Source organism: Nerophis ophidion, linkage group LG08 (genome assembly GCF_033978795.1).
Source record: "Nerophis ophidion isolate RoL-2023_Sa linkage group LG08, RoL_Noph_v1.0, whole genome shotgun sequence".
Lineage (NCBI taxonomy): Eukaryota > Metazoa > Chordata > Actinopteri > Syngnathiformes > Syngnathidae > Nerophis > Nerophis ophidion.
Window position 1 is genome coordinate 62221483 of NC_084618.1, and position 18515 is coordinate 62239997.

Consider the following 18515-nt stretch of genomic DNA (forward strand, 5'->3'; position numbering starts at 1 on the left):
GGGAACTATTGTAAAACGCCCCCTAGGGAAACTCTTCTACCAAAATTGTATTCCTCTCCAAGGGGGTTAAACACAACAGTGGTCTGTGTGGGGGCGGTCAGGCGTGCCCCGTCACTGATTAGACACAAATAGAGGAAAGCGAAAAACCACAATGCCTTCAATGCTCAGCTAAGCATAGGATCTGATGGAAATGCCCTTGGGTTGAGGCAAGAGATGTAACAACAACGGTATTAATAATAACTGTGGTAAAACTCCCATCTGTAATTATTACCATTTTAAATTGAAATTATTGAGAAACAAATGAATGAAACTTATGCCAACTCGCTAGCTTAAATGTAAACAGGAATACAAGAGTCTTGTGTTTTCCCATTAAGAAACGACATATTCCAATTTAAATGTGTATACGTAAACACATTGCTGTGTGAGCAACTCAGCTATTCATTTTTTCACATTGAACCTACAAGCTGTGTTCTCTTTGCACACAGTGAACCCTCTGCACCCTGAAGACTACGACACGGATATGTTTTAAGGACAGTTGAACAGAGTAGCACAACAACAAAGCCTGCCCGAAATAATAATAATATATTTTATTTGTTATGCACATCTCATTTAAATGAATCTTTAAGTGCTGCTTTACAAACAAATATTTAAAACAATAAAAGCTCATCCATTAAAACGGATAAAATACTAAGACTAGCAGGAAACACAAAACATGCTAAACACCGCGATAATAATGCTAACTGTCGTGTGTGTGTATATATGTATATATATGTACATATATATATATATATATATACATTTATACTGTATATACAGTGGAGCGTTGATCTACAAACTTAATTGGTTCTTGAACATTGTTTGCCGACCGAAACGTTTGTATAGTGAAACAAGGGCTGGGTGATATTGGCTTTTATTAATATCTTGGTATTTTTATGCCATATCGCGATATACGATATATATCTCGATATTTTGCCTTAGCCTTGAACGAACACTTGATGCATATAATCACAGCAGTATGATGACTCTATATGTCTACATTAAAACATTCTGCTTCATACTGCATTAATATATGCTCATTTTAAACTTTCATGCATTGAGGGAAATCACAACTAAGTAAATTTACCAAAACTGTATTTATTAAATACTCTTCATTCTTTCGTAGGTGACTTTTTAAATGAAAGAACAAATTAGTAGTGCTGCTACCTTTTGTAGCAACACTTCTGCTGCATACTTTGCATATTGCTGTTGTCTGCTGAATATCTTCCCGCTTGAAGCCAAACCACCGCCAGATGATAGACCCCTTGCTGTTTTTTTGGGCATTAATTGTTCTTCCTCCATTTGTGATCAGTTTCGCACCTTCTCTCTCTTCTAATGTCACTCGCACCGCTCCGCTTGCACGACCTGCGTCAGCTAACGTTAGCCATGCTGCTACCTCTCTGCTCGGCGAGAGCGTATGACGCTACACGCGCGACAGTATGTGACGTATGTTTTTTACGTCTCTGTGAGAAGGAGAGACCAGAAGGAGTGAGAAACGCATGTAGTGTAATGCCCGCTGCTAAAAGCAACTGCGTGAGAACGTATACTCGAATATTACGATATAGTCATTTTTTATATCGCACAGAGGCAAACCCGCGATATATCGTTTATATCGATATTCCAAAAATGTCAGGTCTTATCATAGTTAAAAAGATATGTAGAACGTCCCCTTGGCGGATAAAATCCAAGTTGAAGCAGCAGCTTGGTCTGAGCAACCTCACCATCAGCGGCGTCAATGACGTAGGGCTGGGCGATATACTGATATTATAGTTAATACTGGTATATTTTAAACAATGGCATATATTTGAGACAATAACGCTATACGAGTATCTTTAGTTGTGCCTTTGTTACGCCCGTTTTCTCTTCCCTGGGCCTGACGGGCGAAGCACATCCTATTTTAATTTCCCCTCGGGGATTAATAGATTTTTTGCTAGTTGTTTTGTATCAACCATAGGTGAGGATGGGAACGTAGATCGACCGGTAAATTGAGAGCTTTGCCTTCCGGCTCAGCTCCTTCTTCACCACAACGGATCGATACAACGTCCGCATTACTGAAGACGCCGCACCGATCCGCCTGTCGATCTCACGATCCACTCTTCCCCCACTCGTGAACAAGACTCCTAGGTACTTGAACTCCTCCACTTGGGGCAGGGTCTCCTCCCCAACCCGGAGATGGCACTCCACCCTTTTCCGGGCGAGAACCATGGACTCGGACTTGGAGGTGCTGATTCTCATTCCAGTCGCTTCACACTCGGCTGCGAACCGATCCAGTGAGAGCTGAAGATCCCGGCCAGATGAAGCCATCAGGACTACATCATCTGCAAAAAGCAGAGACCTAATCCCGTGGCCACCAAACCGGAACCCCTCAACGCCTTGACTGCGCCTAGAAATTCTGTCCATAAAAGTTATGAACAGAATCGGTGACAAAGGACAGCCTTGGCGGAGTCCAACCTTCACTGGAAACGTGTCCGACTTACTGCCAGCAATGCGGACCAAGCTCTGACACTGATTATACAGGGAGCGGACTGCCACAATAAGACATTCCGATACCCCATACTCTCTGAGCACTCCCCACAGGACTTCCCGAGGGACACGGTCGAATGCCTTCTCCAAGTCCACAAAGCACATGTAGACTGGTTGGGCAAACTCCCATGCACCCTCAAGAACCCTGCCGAGAGTATAGAGCTGGTCCACAGTTCCACGACCAGGACGAAAACCACACTGTTCCTCCTGAATCCGAGGTTCGACTATCCGGCGAAGCCTCCTCTCCAGTACACCTGAATAAACCTTACCGGGAAGGCTGAGGAGTGTGATCCCACGATAGTTGGAACACACCCTCCGGTCCCCCTTCTTAAAGAGAGGGACCACCACCCCGGTCTGCCAATCCAGAGGTACCGCCCCCGATGTCCACGCGATGCTGCAGAGTCTTGTCAACCAAGACAGCCCCACAGCATCCAGAGCCTTAAGGAACTCCGGGCGGATCTCATCCACCCCCGGGGCCTTGCCGCCGAGGAGCTTTTTAACTACCTCAGCGACCTCAGCCCCAGAAATAGGAGAGTCCACTACAGATTCCCCAGGCACCGCTTCCTCAAAGAAAGACGTGTTGGTGGGATTGAGGAGGTCTTCGAAGTATTCCCTCCACCGATCCACAACATCCGCAGTCGAAGTCAGCAGAACACCATCCGCACCATACACGGTGTTGATAGTGCACTGCTTCCCCTTCCTGAGGCGCCGTATGGTGGTCCAGAATCGCTTCGAAGCCATCCGGAAGTCGTTTTCCATGGCTTCCCCGAACTCTTCCCATGTCCGAGTTTTTGCCTCGGCTACCGCTAAAGCTGCACACCGCTTGGCCCGTCGGTACCCGTCCACTGCCTCCGGAGTCCTATGAGCCAAAAGAACCCGATAGGACTCCTTCTTCAGCTTGACGGCATCCCTCACTGCTGGTGTCCACCAACGGGTTCTGGGATTACCGCCACGACAGGCACCAACAACCTTGCGGCCACAGCTCCAATCAGCCGCCTCGACAATAGAGGTTCGGAACATGGTCCACTCGGACTCAATGTCCCGCACCTCCCTCGTGACATGTTCAAAGTTCTCCCGGAGGTGTGAATTGAAACTCTCTCTGACAGGAGACTCTGCCAGACGTTCCCAGCAGACCCTCACAATGCGCTTGGGCCTGCCAGGTCTGTCCGGCATCCTCCCCCACCATCGCAGCCAACTCACCACCAGGTGGTGATCGGTAGAAAGCTCCGCCCCTCTCTTCACCCGAGTGTCCAAAACATAAGGCCGCAAATCCGATGACACAACTACAAAGTCGATCATGGAGCTGCGGCCTAGGGTGTCCTGGTGCCAAGTGCACATATGGACACCCTTATGTTTGAACATGGTGTTTGTTATCGACAAACTGTGACGAGCACAAAAGTCCAATAACAAAACACCACTCGGGTTTAGATCCGGGCGACCATTCTTCCCAATCACGCCTCTCCAGGTTTCACTGTCGTTGCCAACATGAGCGTTGAAGTCTCCCAGTAGGACAAGGGAATCACCCGGAGGAGCACTTTCCAGTACTCCCTCGAGTGTACCCAAAAAGGGTGGGTATTCTGAACTGCTGTTTGGTGCGTAAGCACAAACAACAGTCAGGATCCGTCCCCCCACCCGAAGGCGAAGGGAAGCTACCCTCTCGTCCACTGGGTTGAACTCAAACGTACAGGCTTTGAGCCGGGGGGCAACCAGAATTGCCACCCCAGCCCGTCGCCTCTCACTGCCGGCAACGCCAGAGTGGAAGAGGGTCCCATCCTCACCTATGGTCATGAGCTTTGGGTCATGACCGAAAGGATAAGATCACGGGTACAAGCGGCCGAAATGAGTTTCCTCCGCCGGGTGGCGGGGCTCTCCCTTAGAGATAGGGTGAGAAGCTCTGCCATCCGGGAGGAGCTCAACGTAAAGCCGCTTCTCCTCCACATCGAGAGGAGCCAGATGAGGTGGTTCGGGCATCTGGTCAGGATGCCACCCGAACGCCTCCCTAGGGATGTGTTTAGGGCACGTCCAGCTGGTAGGAGGCCACGGGGAAGACCCAGGAACCGTTGGAAAGACTATGTCTCCCGGCTGGCCTGGGAACGCCTCGGGATCCCCCGGGAAGAGCTAGACGAAGTGGCTGGAGATAGGGAAGTCTGGGCTTCCCTGCTTAGACTGCTGCCCCCGCGACCCGACCTCGGATAAGCGGAAGATGATGGATGGATGGATGGATGGTTTTGTATCAAACAAAAGTCATTAAAAGTCTGTAAACGCTCCAACTACATTGTACAAAAAGCAGCAACAATTGAATGTATGGTAAAACGATAAAAATAATATGTTAATACTAATAAATATATATTTTTTTAAATGTATGTAAATATTTTTGATTCTTTAAAGAAAATCCTATCATCATAGCAAATTATGCAAATTACTCTGATGTCATGATGACCACGCCCATAACCACCCTCACTGCCACAGGTTTTCCCTGCTACATATCCATCCATACATTTTCTTCCGCTTACCATATATTTATGTATATACACACACATACATTAGGGCTGTCAAAGTTATAACGTTAACCCATGTGATTAATTTTTAAAAAGTATTGCGTTATCATGAATTAATGAATGAACATTCGCGATAGCGCTTAACTCGGAAGACACGCGGATTGTTACACGACCTGTAATCGCAATGAGAGGTGGCCAATTTCGCCTGGAAACAAAAGTTTAGATAAGACAGAGGTTACTTGTTGGTATTGGAGTGACAAACGTTGTCATCAGCGCACATCAAGTTTAGAATAACATCTGAAAACGAAACACGTACTCGAGGATGGTGTGGCCAGCATGAATGCTAAATCCACAACAAGCAGAGGAGACTGTTGCGCTGGCAGTTTACCTGTGTCAATGTTGTCAACAAAAGTTCAACAGATGAATTAAACAATGTCGTTGTTAAATGGACAGCCTTAACATTAGACTTACACTTACACTTACACAAACTTTAATGATCCACAAGGGAAATTGTTCCACACAGTGGCTCAGTTACTTCTGGAAAGACCAAGTGCTGCAAGAACATGTCATTTATATCACCACAACTGAGCTGTTGTGCAATATCTTGGAGAGGCACAATTACAACAAGGATGAGCCAACTGTACTACACAGACAAGAGCATCAAGTTGCAACTACTGGCTGAAGCTGAATTTATTTTGCTTACTGGAGACAATTGAACATCTGTAAGTAAATATAACGGGCTAGAGTCACATTGTAGAAAAAAAAGAGATCATTCTTGTCATACGAAAAGGTAAAAGAGCGTGTTTGTTTAAACAACTGGTTAAACTAAAGAAAAGCAAATGCAGATATAAATGGCGCACTGTTAAGTTGTTTATGAGTGTGTTTACTATGCTATATATTCATACCTGTACATTGTATGCGATATTATTGCAAGGACTTTCAAAAAGTGCACTTAATTAATTTAAAAATAACATTTAAAAAATGTTCCTGTATGACATTCTGACTTCCAAATTGCATTTCTGTCCAAATATTAGGGTATTCCCTTAAACTAATTAAACTATTTTAATTTTATAACGTGATTAATCATGAATAATCATAGTTCATGAGTTTAATTATTCTGATTAAAAAAAGAATCACTATCACCTATCTATCTATATTACATATATATGTACATATGTGTGTGGTGGTTATGTATGCAAATATTTATATATATATATATATGTATGTATGTATGTATGTGTGTGTGTATATATATGTGTATATATATGTATATATATATGTGTATATATATGTATATATATATATGTATGTGTGTGTGTATGTATTTATATAGTTGTGTGTGTGTGTTTATATATAAATTTATATATATATATATCTACATATATATGTCTGTGTATATATGTATGTGTACATTTATATATATATATATATATATATATATATATATATATTCAGGTGCTGGTTATATTATTAGAATATCATGAAAAAGTTGATTTATTTCATTAATTCCATTTAGAAAGTCAAACTTGTAGAATGTATACATTCATTCCAAACAGACTGATACATTTCAAGAGTTTTTTGCCAAAAAGGTGATGATTATAGCTGACAACCAATGAAAACCCTAAATTCAACATCTCAGAAAATTAGAATATGGTGAAAAGGTCAGATATTGAAGACACCTGGTGCCACACTCTAATTAGCTAACTAACTCAAAACACCTGGAAAAGCCTTTAAATGGTCTCTTGTTTTGATTCTGTATGACACACAATCATGGGGAAGACTGCTGACTTGACAACTGTCCAAAAGATGACCATTGATACTTTAAAGAAGGAGGGCAAGACACAAAAGGTCATTGCCAAAGAGGTTGGATGTTCCCAGAGCTCTGTGTCCAAGCACATTAATAGAGAGGCAAAGGGAAGACAAAGATGTGGTAGAAAAAAGTGTACAAGCAAGAGGGATAACCGCGCCCTGGAGAGGATTGTCAAACAAAACAGATTCAAAAATGTGGGGGAGATCCACAAAGAGTGGACTGCAGCTGGAGTCAGTGCTTCAAGAACCACCACGCACCGACGTATGCAAGATATGGGCTTCAGCTGTCGCATTCCTTGTGTAAAGCCACTCTTGAATAAGAGACAACGTCAAAAGCGTCTCGTCTGGGCTCAAGACAAAAAGGACTGGACTGCTGCTGAGTGGTCCAAAGTTATGTTTTCAGATGAAAGTAAATTTTGTATCTCCTTTGGAAATCAAGGTCCCAGAGTCTGGAGGAAGACAGGAGAGGCACAGAATCCACGTTGCTTGAAGTCCAGTGTCAAATTTCCACAATCGGTAATGGTCTCGGGTTCCATGTCATCTGCTGGTGTTGGTCCACTGTGTTTCCTGAGGTCTAGGGTCAATGCAGCAGTCTACCAGGAAGTTTTAGAACACTTTATGCTGCCTGCCGTGGATCAATTTTATGGAGGTGAATATTTCATTTTCCAACATGACTTGACACCTGCACACAGTGCCAAATCTACCAGTACCTGGTTTAAGGACCATGGTATCCCTGTTCTTGATTGGCCTGCAAACTCACCTGACCTTAACCCCATAGAAAACCTATGGGGTATTGTGAAGCGGAAGATGTGAGATGCCAGACCCAACAATGCTGAAGAGGGACGGCGTGGCGCAGTGGAAGAGTGGCCGTGCGCAACCCGAGGGTCACTGGTTCAAATCCCACCTAGAACCTACCTCGTCACGTCCGTTGTGTCCTGAGCAAGACACTTCACCCTTGCTCCTGATGGGTGCTGGTTAGCGCCTTGCATGGCAGCTCCCTCCACCAGTGTGTGAATGTGTGTGTGAATGGGTAAATGTGGAAGTAGTGTCAAAGCGCTTTGAGTACCTTGAAGGTAGAAAAGCGCTATACAAGTACAACCCATTTATCATTTATTTATTTAAGAGCTGAAGGCCACTATTAAAGCAACCTGGGCTCTCATAACACCTGAGGAGTGCAACAGACTGGTCGACTCCATGCCACGCCGTATTGCTGCAGCAATTCAGGCAAAAGGAGCTGCAACTAAGTATTGATTGCCGTACATGCTGAAACTTTCCATGTTCATACTTTTCAGTTGGGCCACATTTCTAAAAAATATTTTTTGGTAACTAATATTTAAATTTTCTGAGATACTGAATTTGGGATGTTCAGTAATTGTCTGTACTAATCATCAAAATTTAAAGAAATAAACATTTCAAATATATCACTGTGTGTAATGAATTGATATATGTAAGTTTCACGTTCTGAATATAATTACTGAAATAAATCAACTTTTTCATGATATTCTAATAATATGACCAGCACCTGTGTGTGTGTGTGTGTGTGTGTGTGTGTGTATATATATATATATATATATATATATATATATATATGTTCATAATAATAATAATTGTTGTTATTAGGGTTGTACAATACTAATAAAGTACCGCGGTACTAAAGAATTAAAAACGATCGGGAAATAATTTACATATTTAAAATGACGCACTATGTTACCGCATACATCAACATCAAAATTAATTGGTTTTGTAATGGTTCTGTTATTATTATAGTGATAAAGAAACACTGGTGTTTTTGGTACTGTCTGTTGAACTCATAGCAAAGAAGTTCAATGTTCGTTCTTAACTCTGCATAGAAACTACCATCAGGACTCAGCAGTCACACCTCCGCTTTCTCACCTCCCCCCGCCGAGGCGTTTGCTGCATATAGCTGCATGGAACACATTGCCCGAGTGTGAAATGGAAAAGATCAGCCGTATTCATTTTGTGACACCACGAAAGATGTTCTGTAGAGCCTAACCAATATATGGAAAGTTGTTATCATGGCCAAATTAGTTTCACAATCTTATTCCTTACATGAAGCGCCATTTGTTGATCTCTCTCATAAATCACAAATGCAGCTTTGTTTATTTGCAGTTAGAGCCTTCTTTGTTCCTTGAGTCAGAGATCAGAATTTCTGAGCAGATCAGCTTATTTGCATGTGTAACTGATACATAATTACAGAACAGGAGGCTCTGTTCCAGAATTCTTATTGTCTGAACCGCAGAAACCTTGTTTACATGCTTTCAGCGTCTCACACAGCCTCTTTTGTCAGTAATTGGATAGTAATAGTGGGTTTGTGTAATTTTTATGTCCCATGGCATGTGCCGGTCTGTTATTTGGGTGTAAATATTGATTGTTCGCTGCAGCTGTCAGCTACGCAGATACGATACCCACGCTGTCCAAAACGTCTCTTTGAATGCAAGTCACCGCACATTCAGCATCAGTAATGGACCCTGGAGTTTCTTCACATTCTTTCCCATCCGCTCAGATTTGGTGTTATTTTTATTCGCTGAGGTGCTGCAGTGACGGAAGCATGCTCTTGTTGCTAGGTTACCGCCTGGTGGAATATACAGTATGTAGGTGCCTTAACATTTAACACGAGTTCAGAGACACTGCATAAAAGCTGCTTCATATAATGACTGTCATTTCATTTTGAACAAACAGAAATGTGTAGTTCCTTTACACATTCTTGTAAATTCTGAAATGTATCTAAAAGCTCTCTTTCATAAAACTACTGTAAAAGTTAGCTTTCTTTGGCATGTCAATGTTTGGTTTTGCTGTTATATTTAGCTACATTCAGTCTATTAATGCTTATGTCCCTAAAACCTTCATCATTAATACAAATAGATATACTTGACTGTATTTTTGTTTTTTCAATTTAACTATTCTGTTCCTGAACTGCTGTACGCAACAGGGTGAACATTGGTCAAAACACGCACCCTTACTGGGATTCCTGGCTGTGCGGTTATCTAAACCAGTGGTTCTCAACCTTTTTTCAGTGATGTACCTCCTGTGAACATTTTTTTAATTCAAGTACCCCCTATTTAGAGCAAAACATATTTTGTTGAAAAAAAGAGATAAAGCAGTAAAATACAGCACTATGTCATCAGTTTCTGATTTATTAAATTGTATAGCAGTGCAAAATATTGCTCATTTGTAGTGATCTTTCTTGAACTATTTGGGAAAAAAGATATAAACATAACTAAAAACTTGTTGAAAAATAAACAAGTGATTCAATTATAAATAAAGATTTCTATACATAGAAGTAATCATCAACTTAAAGTGCCCTCTTTGGGGATTGTAAAAGAGATCCATCTGGATTCATGAACTTAATTCTAAGCATTTCTTCACAAAAAAAGAAATCTTTAACATCAATATTTATGAAAAAATGTAGCTGTCAACACTGAATATTGCATTGTTGCAGTTCTTTTCACAGTTTATGAACTTACATTCATATTTTGTTGAAGTATTATTCAATACATATATTTATAAATGATTTTTGCATCGTTGCTATTTTTACAATATTTTTTAAAAATCTCACATACCCCTTGGCATACCTTCAAGTACCCCCAGGGGTACTCGTACCCCCATTTGAGAACCACTGATGTAAACCACAAAGTTTGACCCCATTATTAGGATTGTCTTGTTTCACACGGCGCCCTCTACCAAACCACTGACTTCAAGGTGTTCAGAGACATTACATTTCATACACATTTTTAGGTGACTGACAAGCATATGGGTGTAAAATATTGGTTGGAAAAACATGGCTACCCTCAGCCAAAAAGTCTGAACTCTGCAACTTCTAATGACCCAAACCAAAGATGACTCAGAAAATAAAACAAGCCCTCATTTTTTTAAATCTCAGAGCAATCAATCGATTTATTAATTTCTGAGAATTTGTTTCCATTAAAGAAAAATTTTTTTTTTCCCTAACATGAAATACTGTAAATCACTAGACCCCAAACATACTGTAGGGCTGGGGTAGGGAACCTATGGCTCGGGAGCCAGATGTGGCTCTTTTGATGACTGCATCTGGCTCTCGGATAAATCTGAGCTGGCATTACTTAACACGATAAATAATGAATAATTCAACTTGTAATCACAGTGTTAAAAATAATGTTCAAAATATAAAACATTCTTATGCATTTTTAATCCATCCATCTGTTTCTACCGCACCTGTTCAAGAAGTTGCGTTAATGGTAAGAAGTTATTTATTTATTATTGGTTATTGTGGGGCTTGCCCTCCTGGGGGTTTTTCAGACCACCAAGCACCGACATGAGAGCCTGTTTCAGGGTTACAATATTGTTTTATTTTTAAACAAGTCCCTCAATTGCTTTCCAGCAATTGTATTTTTCTCTTTCTTTTTCGCTCGCGCTCTGGCTCCAGCCCAACCCCGTCTCTCCTCCTGGCTGCTGCTTATAACAGAGTGACAGGTGATCAGATAACAAGGCCCAGGTGGGCCATCTACGCACCTGTCGCTGATTCAGAGGCCGGTCCTGTCACACCTCAGTTCACTGCAGGCCCACAGGCCACGCCCCCTCCACAGTTAGCTTCAGAATAACAATGTTATTACAAAGAATAAGAGACCTATTATACTCTAGAAATGTTGGTCTTACTTAAAAATGCACACGTTTAGTGGTGTTCAGTATTAAATAAAATATTATATGGCTCTTATGGAATTAAATTTTAAAATATTTGGCTTTTTGGCTCTCTTAGCCAAAAAGGTTCCCGACCCCTGCTGTTGGGAAAAATGTGTTATATTCAGGTCAATATGGTAAATGCTCATACGTTATTGACCATCTATGATTATGAACATTTTAAGCTATTTGACTGGCAACACTAAATTGGCCATGGTGTGTAAATGTGAGTGTGAATGTTGTTTATCTGTGTTGGCCCTGCAATGAGGTGGCAACTTGTCCAGGGTGTACCTACCTGCCTTCCGCTCGAGTGCAGCTTGGATAGGCTCCAGCCCCCCGGGACGCCAAAAGGGACAAACAGTAGAAAATAGATGGATGTAAAATAGGATATGGAACTGTTTTTTTTAAATTACCTCAATGCGAAACAAGACTTTGAAATGTAAATAATATGACCTTGCTTCTATGTTGCAGGTAAAAGATCTGACCAGGTTTCTTGATCCCAGCGGCCTTGGGGTAATCAGTTATGAAGATTTCCACAGAGGAATTTCAGCAATCAGCAATGGAGGCAAGTCAAACACATTTAATGTCAAGTTTCCTGTCATCTCACTTTATTAAAAATATAAACGGCAACATCAAAGCGCTGCTTCCCACAATCCACTTACTCACATTGATACTATTAGTCCTTTTTTCCATAGCTTGAATAGGTCTCGTTACACCCCTCACATTAATAAGTGATGCACTTGAAAGCCTTAGCTGCACGAACACGCAGGCAGATTGGCGATATTTCAGAGGGCTGAGAGTCCTGTTCGTCTAAATAATTTAATGTTCCCTCTCTCCGTTGCCTGTCCAAAGTTTCTTTATTGTTCCTGCTTCTGGTTGCCAGAGGCACAGCGGTGTCGTTAATATTGACCTCCTGAAATCTCAGGCAGTGTCTTTTTTTTATAGTACAATGACAAATGTGAAACAATAATCAGTTCGACACATAATGTTTCATGGACACCTCAATGTATCTGTGGCCATAAATTATGTTGTGTAATTTGCATATATTGGCCATGACAAAAAAAAGTGTTTGTGTGTGGACGGGTAAAACAGAGCTTTTTGGTTTTGTCAAAACAAATGTGCAGCGTTATCTTATAAAATCAAACCTCATTTAACAACAGAACATAAAGTTATGGCAAACGGATATTGGTTTCTTTTCCCGCCGCAGGCAAGTTTAAATAAACATTCATGATGTTTCCTGTAGTCCATGTAAGTTTGTGCTAATTTTAAAGATAATGTATACACGATTTGTGCTGCAGGTATTGAATATTTTATTGAATATGCTACTGCAAATTATTTTGGTAATTTAAGTAATTGTATAAAAAATGTTGTTGTTTTTTATTAAGGGGCAATTTTGTAAGAAAAAATAAGACATTTAATAAAACCACTCTTTTACTTGCAATACAGATAAAGTGATTTACATTTTTAATGTATTTGTCTTCACTTGGGAAACGGCATCAAATGTACATTTTGTAACACATTTGAACATACAGAAAATCACATTCACTTGCATTCTTACAGCCATTGTCCTTCATCCTAAAATACATTTATTGTAAAATTATGTTTTGACCTTTCACAGGAAGTATTGTATGTTCGGAAATTACAGATTAGCGCTAATAAACATTTGTTTGATTCAAACTAACATTACATTGCTGTTACTACTGACTGTCACCATACAATCTAAGTTCAGGTTTAGCTAGCATGACTAACTTATCTTCTGTCACTAGCTAACAGCCATATCATGCTTTTTGGTTTACCATAAAAAAGATTTCTCAAGGCAGAGAAAAATCATCGATCAATTTCTGTCATCGAGGTACTCAAAGTACTTGAGGAATTGTTTCAACCCCATTGGAAATACATGCTATCGTGCGACCAAGTCAGTTGTGGTTATGTGATTATGAGGTGTGTTAAGAAGAGTTAGGATGCCATCTACTGAGTTGAAACTACAGTGAATACGTAAATACGCTGAATTTGCACAAATCAAAAATGTACACGAAATTTTTCTGTGGCGGGCCAAATTCATGTTTTAGAAATGCAGTCATAGTTAACATTTGTATGTGTTTTGATTTCCTGTTTCTGGTCATTTTCACATTTGTGTTGAGAAACAACAACATTTTCTGCTTATTTTTTTGTAGTTTGAGGTCATGACTCAGGTTGCCATCCTCACTGGCTCACTATCCCATCTACTTTACTATAAATTGTCAGGAGCAAAAACATGCTTTACTATCTCCCAGCCTCCACCTGTAGCTTTTGTTGCAGACAGGTTTTTGTTTTTAATAAAAGACATAGCTGCAGGGTATAGAAATGCCTCATCCCCTGTCGTAGCTGTGGCATGTCTGCAGTCTCATCTCACTTATATGGCCTCCAATGTGCACAAACTTGGACAGTTATGTAAGGCCACTGGGTATACTGACTGTTTCCAGAATGGTGCCCTATTGAAGCTCTATTAGGCTGATACTTGAAACTCCACCTAGCCCATCTCAGGTTACTTCCCTCTTGTGTTTAGGTGCATTTTACACAAGACGTCAGTGTTGTGACCAATCTGATGCAGGTTCATGCCTTGGGTTTTTATTATTGTATTTTACCTGTGTCCTCATCACATGACACTCTATAGCCCTTGAAATGTGAGTGTAAACGTTACATAATTGTGCTTTGTGCAAGGGCATAACTTATAAAATGTGCTGATTGTTCACTTTACAAAGCACAAGACAGACTATCTTTATCACCGTGGTGTTGCTTTTAGTTTTTGCAGTGTTGTAACTTTACCCGTATAAATTCTTCTTCTTTTTTGTTTGTGTGCAAACGTCACCACTTTTCTGTGTTTGCAAAGCTTCCTTTGCACAATGATGTAATGTTTACACTGCCTGCGCACATTAAACAGTTGTACTCTTCTTCTATCTTGCAGGCCCGGAGCCGCAGCTGTACAGTGCAAACTACAGTCCAGGAGACGGAGCTGTGGGCTGTCCAGAAGAATATGACGAGGTGAGCTGCCGCATTTCAAGGCCGCTACTGCCCGCTCTGGTGGTAGTTTGGGCTTGAACTCCACTTGCACTCAAACTCCAACCGCTGTGATTATATGAGCGGCTCACATAGCTATCATTACAAAATCTGAAAATATTCCACAGACTGAACAACTTGGTTTGGCTGACATTGAAGAGCATCTGGCAGTCATAAGTTTCACAGGATTCTTTGACAAATATTGAATTGAGTGGAATTTGCCAGAGTTTTTACATGAGTGTGGACTGTTTTTATAGTTGTGGTAAGCATATCTGACATTCCCATTCCCCCCCTTGTGTGCGGAACTTGTATATTTAACCATCATATTGTTGCTGGCCCCTGAAAAATACTGAAATTTTTTCTGCTGGTGTGTGCACTTTAAACAATAGGGAGTTATGAATAGTGTTGCTTTATCTTCTCCTGGTGACCCAGTGCTCTAATAGGGGCTTTTTATGTACATGTCTCCAACACGTCTCATTCAGCTGTGCTGGTGCAGACAAACTCAGGTTAAACAAATACATACAGGACAAGGTACCACGGCCCTCATTTGGTCTTAAGTGAAAGCATGCATCTCGAAGCGTACTGACATTAGGCTCCCTCTACTGGTACTCAGCGATGACGATGGATTGGATTTATATTGTCATGATCCCACATTTCCGTTTTGACTTTGTGAGCTATTTTCCTGTGCTTTCTACCCCAACAGCGGTTTTCCTTTTGTGCACTTCTACGCTGCACTAGATATGTTTAGCACAATCTGTTTCTTCCTGAAAGAGACATCTTGCCTGCACAGCGCCTTCCTTGCCCTGCATCCTGTATTCCAGACCAGAAAACGTAACATATATAGCACCTTTCAAGATACCCATAGTGCTAACTAAAGCTACATCTGTAGTCACAACTGCGTGAGATGAAACACAACTGCTAATTCTTACCAACAGCCTCTCTGACCAGTACCAAACTTCCATTTATATTCTCACATCAGTGTGTGCGGCATTTCAGGCAAATTAGGTGAAATGATACAATATCAGAATGATCTTCTACCTTCTGAGCCATTGCCACCCATTTTAAATACCACTATAATTATATCAAATTGATTAACCAACGATTTGAGTGGAGTAGAAGTTAATTACATTTCCTTTTGCTAATTTTGTAATTGCTAATTTTGCTCTGTCAGAACAAGCCACATACTGTATTTGAACTGAAACAATGATGGGAGGTGGTGGTATCAGAAATGTTATGAGTATTTGCAAAGCAGAATTATTTTAAGGTGCCACTTGGTGACCATTTTTCCAGACAAAATCCAGGTATATGCAGGAGGTTACTCTTTATTGTTTCAGTTTCACAAATTCCTCATTAAATTAACCAAAATGTCACCGTGGATTTATTAAGTCTGTTTAGCTGATTAGAGAGCTAGCTTCCACAACTAGTGGGTCCATGACGATGACTTCTGTTTTGTTTGATCAGCCGTGTGACAGGCACGGTTTTAAAACAATTAAGGTATGCGAATAAACATTTACAGAATCTTACTGTTTAAATAACTAATTTTGGAAGGTAGATACTTATACTGTACATATTAATCCGGTGCGACTAATCCGTTTTTTTTTATTTAGTGTGTGCAGTTTATATCCCGGTGCACTATATAGTCTGGTAAATACAATATATGCAATATAGTCTTGCATATGGTTGGGGCTAGGCGATATATCGATATACCCCATATATCGTGGGGTTGTCTCTGTGCGATATAGAAAATGACTATATCGTGATATTTGAGTATACGTTCTCACGCAGTTGCTTTTAGCTGCGGGCATTACACTAAAGGCTCTTCCCACTCCTTCTTGTGTCCTTCTCACAGACAGCCAGCGCACAAACTTACACATGTCACATACTGTCACGTCATACATCACATATGTATACGCCCTCACGGAGCAGAGAGGTAGCAGACTGGGTAACGTTAGCTGTGATGCTAGCGGAGCCGTGCGAGTGGTAATACGAGAGAAAGAAAGTGCGAATGAAGGAAAAATTAATTCCCCAGAAAAACAGCAGGGGCTCCATCGTCTGGCGGTCGTTTGGCTTTAAGCAGGAAGATGTCGAATATACAACTTTAATTTGTCAAGTGTGGGGCACAAGCGTTGCTACCAAAAGTAGCATTACTGCTAATATGTAGCATCATTTTAAAAGTCACCTGCTTATAACTTTAATAAATACAGTTTTGGTCAATTGACTTAGTTGTGATTTCCTTCTCTGCATTAAAGTTTAAAATGAGCATAAATCAATGCAGTATGAACAAGAATGTTTTAATGTAGACACATAGAATCATCATACTGCTGTGTTTATATATATCAAGTGTTAATTCAAGTGTATATCAAGATATACATAGTGTAAATGGCCTAAAAATATCAAGATATTAAAAAATGGCCATATCGCCCAGCCCTACCTATAGTCACAGGGTGCGTGGTCTACAAATGCAAATACGCTTGTACCGCAACTTAAGAGTGCCCCGATTTTAGAGTGTTTTGAGATAAGAGCTGTTTCTCGGTCAATTGTTATGGCTTAAATTGCAAGCAAAAATTTGAGTGGGTCCATGACGATGATTTATTATTTTTTTTTTATCATCTTTTTACTACCGTGTTACAGACACCGTTTGGAAACAAAAAAGTTTCACTGTATAGAAACATTTAAAGAATCTTACTGTGTAAATAATTCGCTATGTATGGGGCGCCTTACTGTATGTGGCAACTCATCAGTGTTCCTGTTTGTTCGCCCTGTACAATGTGTGTCCAATCTTCAACAGGTTTGTGCTGAATTTTTTGTTGTTGTACTTGTGCAATGACAATAAACATTCATCCATCCATATTTCTGCAGCTAATAATTTGGTGCGCCTTATACATGTAAAAATATTTTTTTCTTATAACATTTAGGGGGTGCGGCTTACATCCCGCAGCACTCTATACTATAGAAAATACGGTACTTTAACTTCCATTCTTCCATCCTTCCATCCATCCATCCATCCTTCTTCTTCCGCTTATCCGAAGTCAGGTCGCGGGGGTGGAACCCGTAGCAGAGAAGCCCAGACCTACCTTTCCCCAGCTACTTCGTCCAGCTTTTCCCGTAGGATCCTAAAGCGTTCCCAGGTTAGCTGGGAGACATAGTCCCCCCAACGTGTCCTGGGTCTTTCCTGTGGCCTCCTACCTGTCGGACATGCCCTCCCCCCCCCAGGGAGGCGTCCTGACTAGATGCCTGAACCACCTCATCTGGCTCCTCTTGATGTGGAGGAGCAGAATCTTTACTCTGAGCTGCCAACCTTCCCCGGTACGAGGGCTGACTTACTGCCAGCAACGCGGACCAAGCTCTGACACCGATCTTACACGGAACAGACCGCCACAATGAGGCAGTCAGACACCCCATACTCTCTGAGCACTCCCCACATGACCTCCCAAGGGACACGGTCGAACTCCCTGGATCCCTCGAGGATCCTGTTGAGAGTTTAGAGCTGCTCCACAGTTCCAAGACCAGGGCAAAAACCACACTGCTCCTACTGAGGAGCAGTGTGGTTGGAGCCAATTCACCACCAGGTGGTGATTGGTAGAAAGCTCCGCCCCTCTCTTCACCCAAGTGTCCAAAACCTGAGACTGCAAACAGTGGCCTAGTGGTTAGAGTGTCCGCCCTGAGATCGGTAGGTTGTGACTTCAGACCCCGCCCGAGTCCTACCAAAGACTATTAAAATGGGACCCACTACCTCCGTGCTTGGCACTCTGCATAAAGGGTTGGAATTGGGGGTTAAATCACCAAAAAAGATTCCCGGGCGCAGCCACCGCTGCTGCCCACTGCTCCCCACTGCTCCCCCCACCTCCCAGGGGGTGATCAAGGGGATGGGTCAAATGCAGAGGACAAATTTCACCACACCTAGTGTTGTGTGTGACAATCATTGGTACTTTAAATTTG

The 18515-nt window shown here is 41.5% G+C and overlaps 1 protein-coding gene across 2 annotated transcripts in view; it reads left to right on the forward strand.

Annotated features, from left to right (window-relative positions):
• Positions 1–18515, forward strand: part of rab11fip3 (RAB11 family interacting protein 3 (class II)) — a 55246-nt gene that overhangs the window by 13546 nt on the left and 23185 nt on the right. For both annotated transcript variants that reach the window (XM_061909277.1, XM_061909278.1), the window contains exons 2-3: positions 12012–12105; positions 14485–14561. In XM_061909277.1, coding sequence (XP_061765261.1) covers positions 12012–12105; positions 14485–14561 — 171 coding nt within the window. The remainder of the gene's footprint in view (positions 1–12011; positions 12106–14484; positions 14562–18515) is intronic.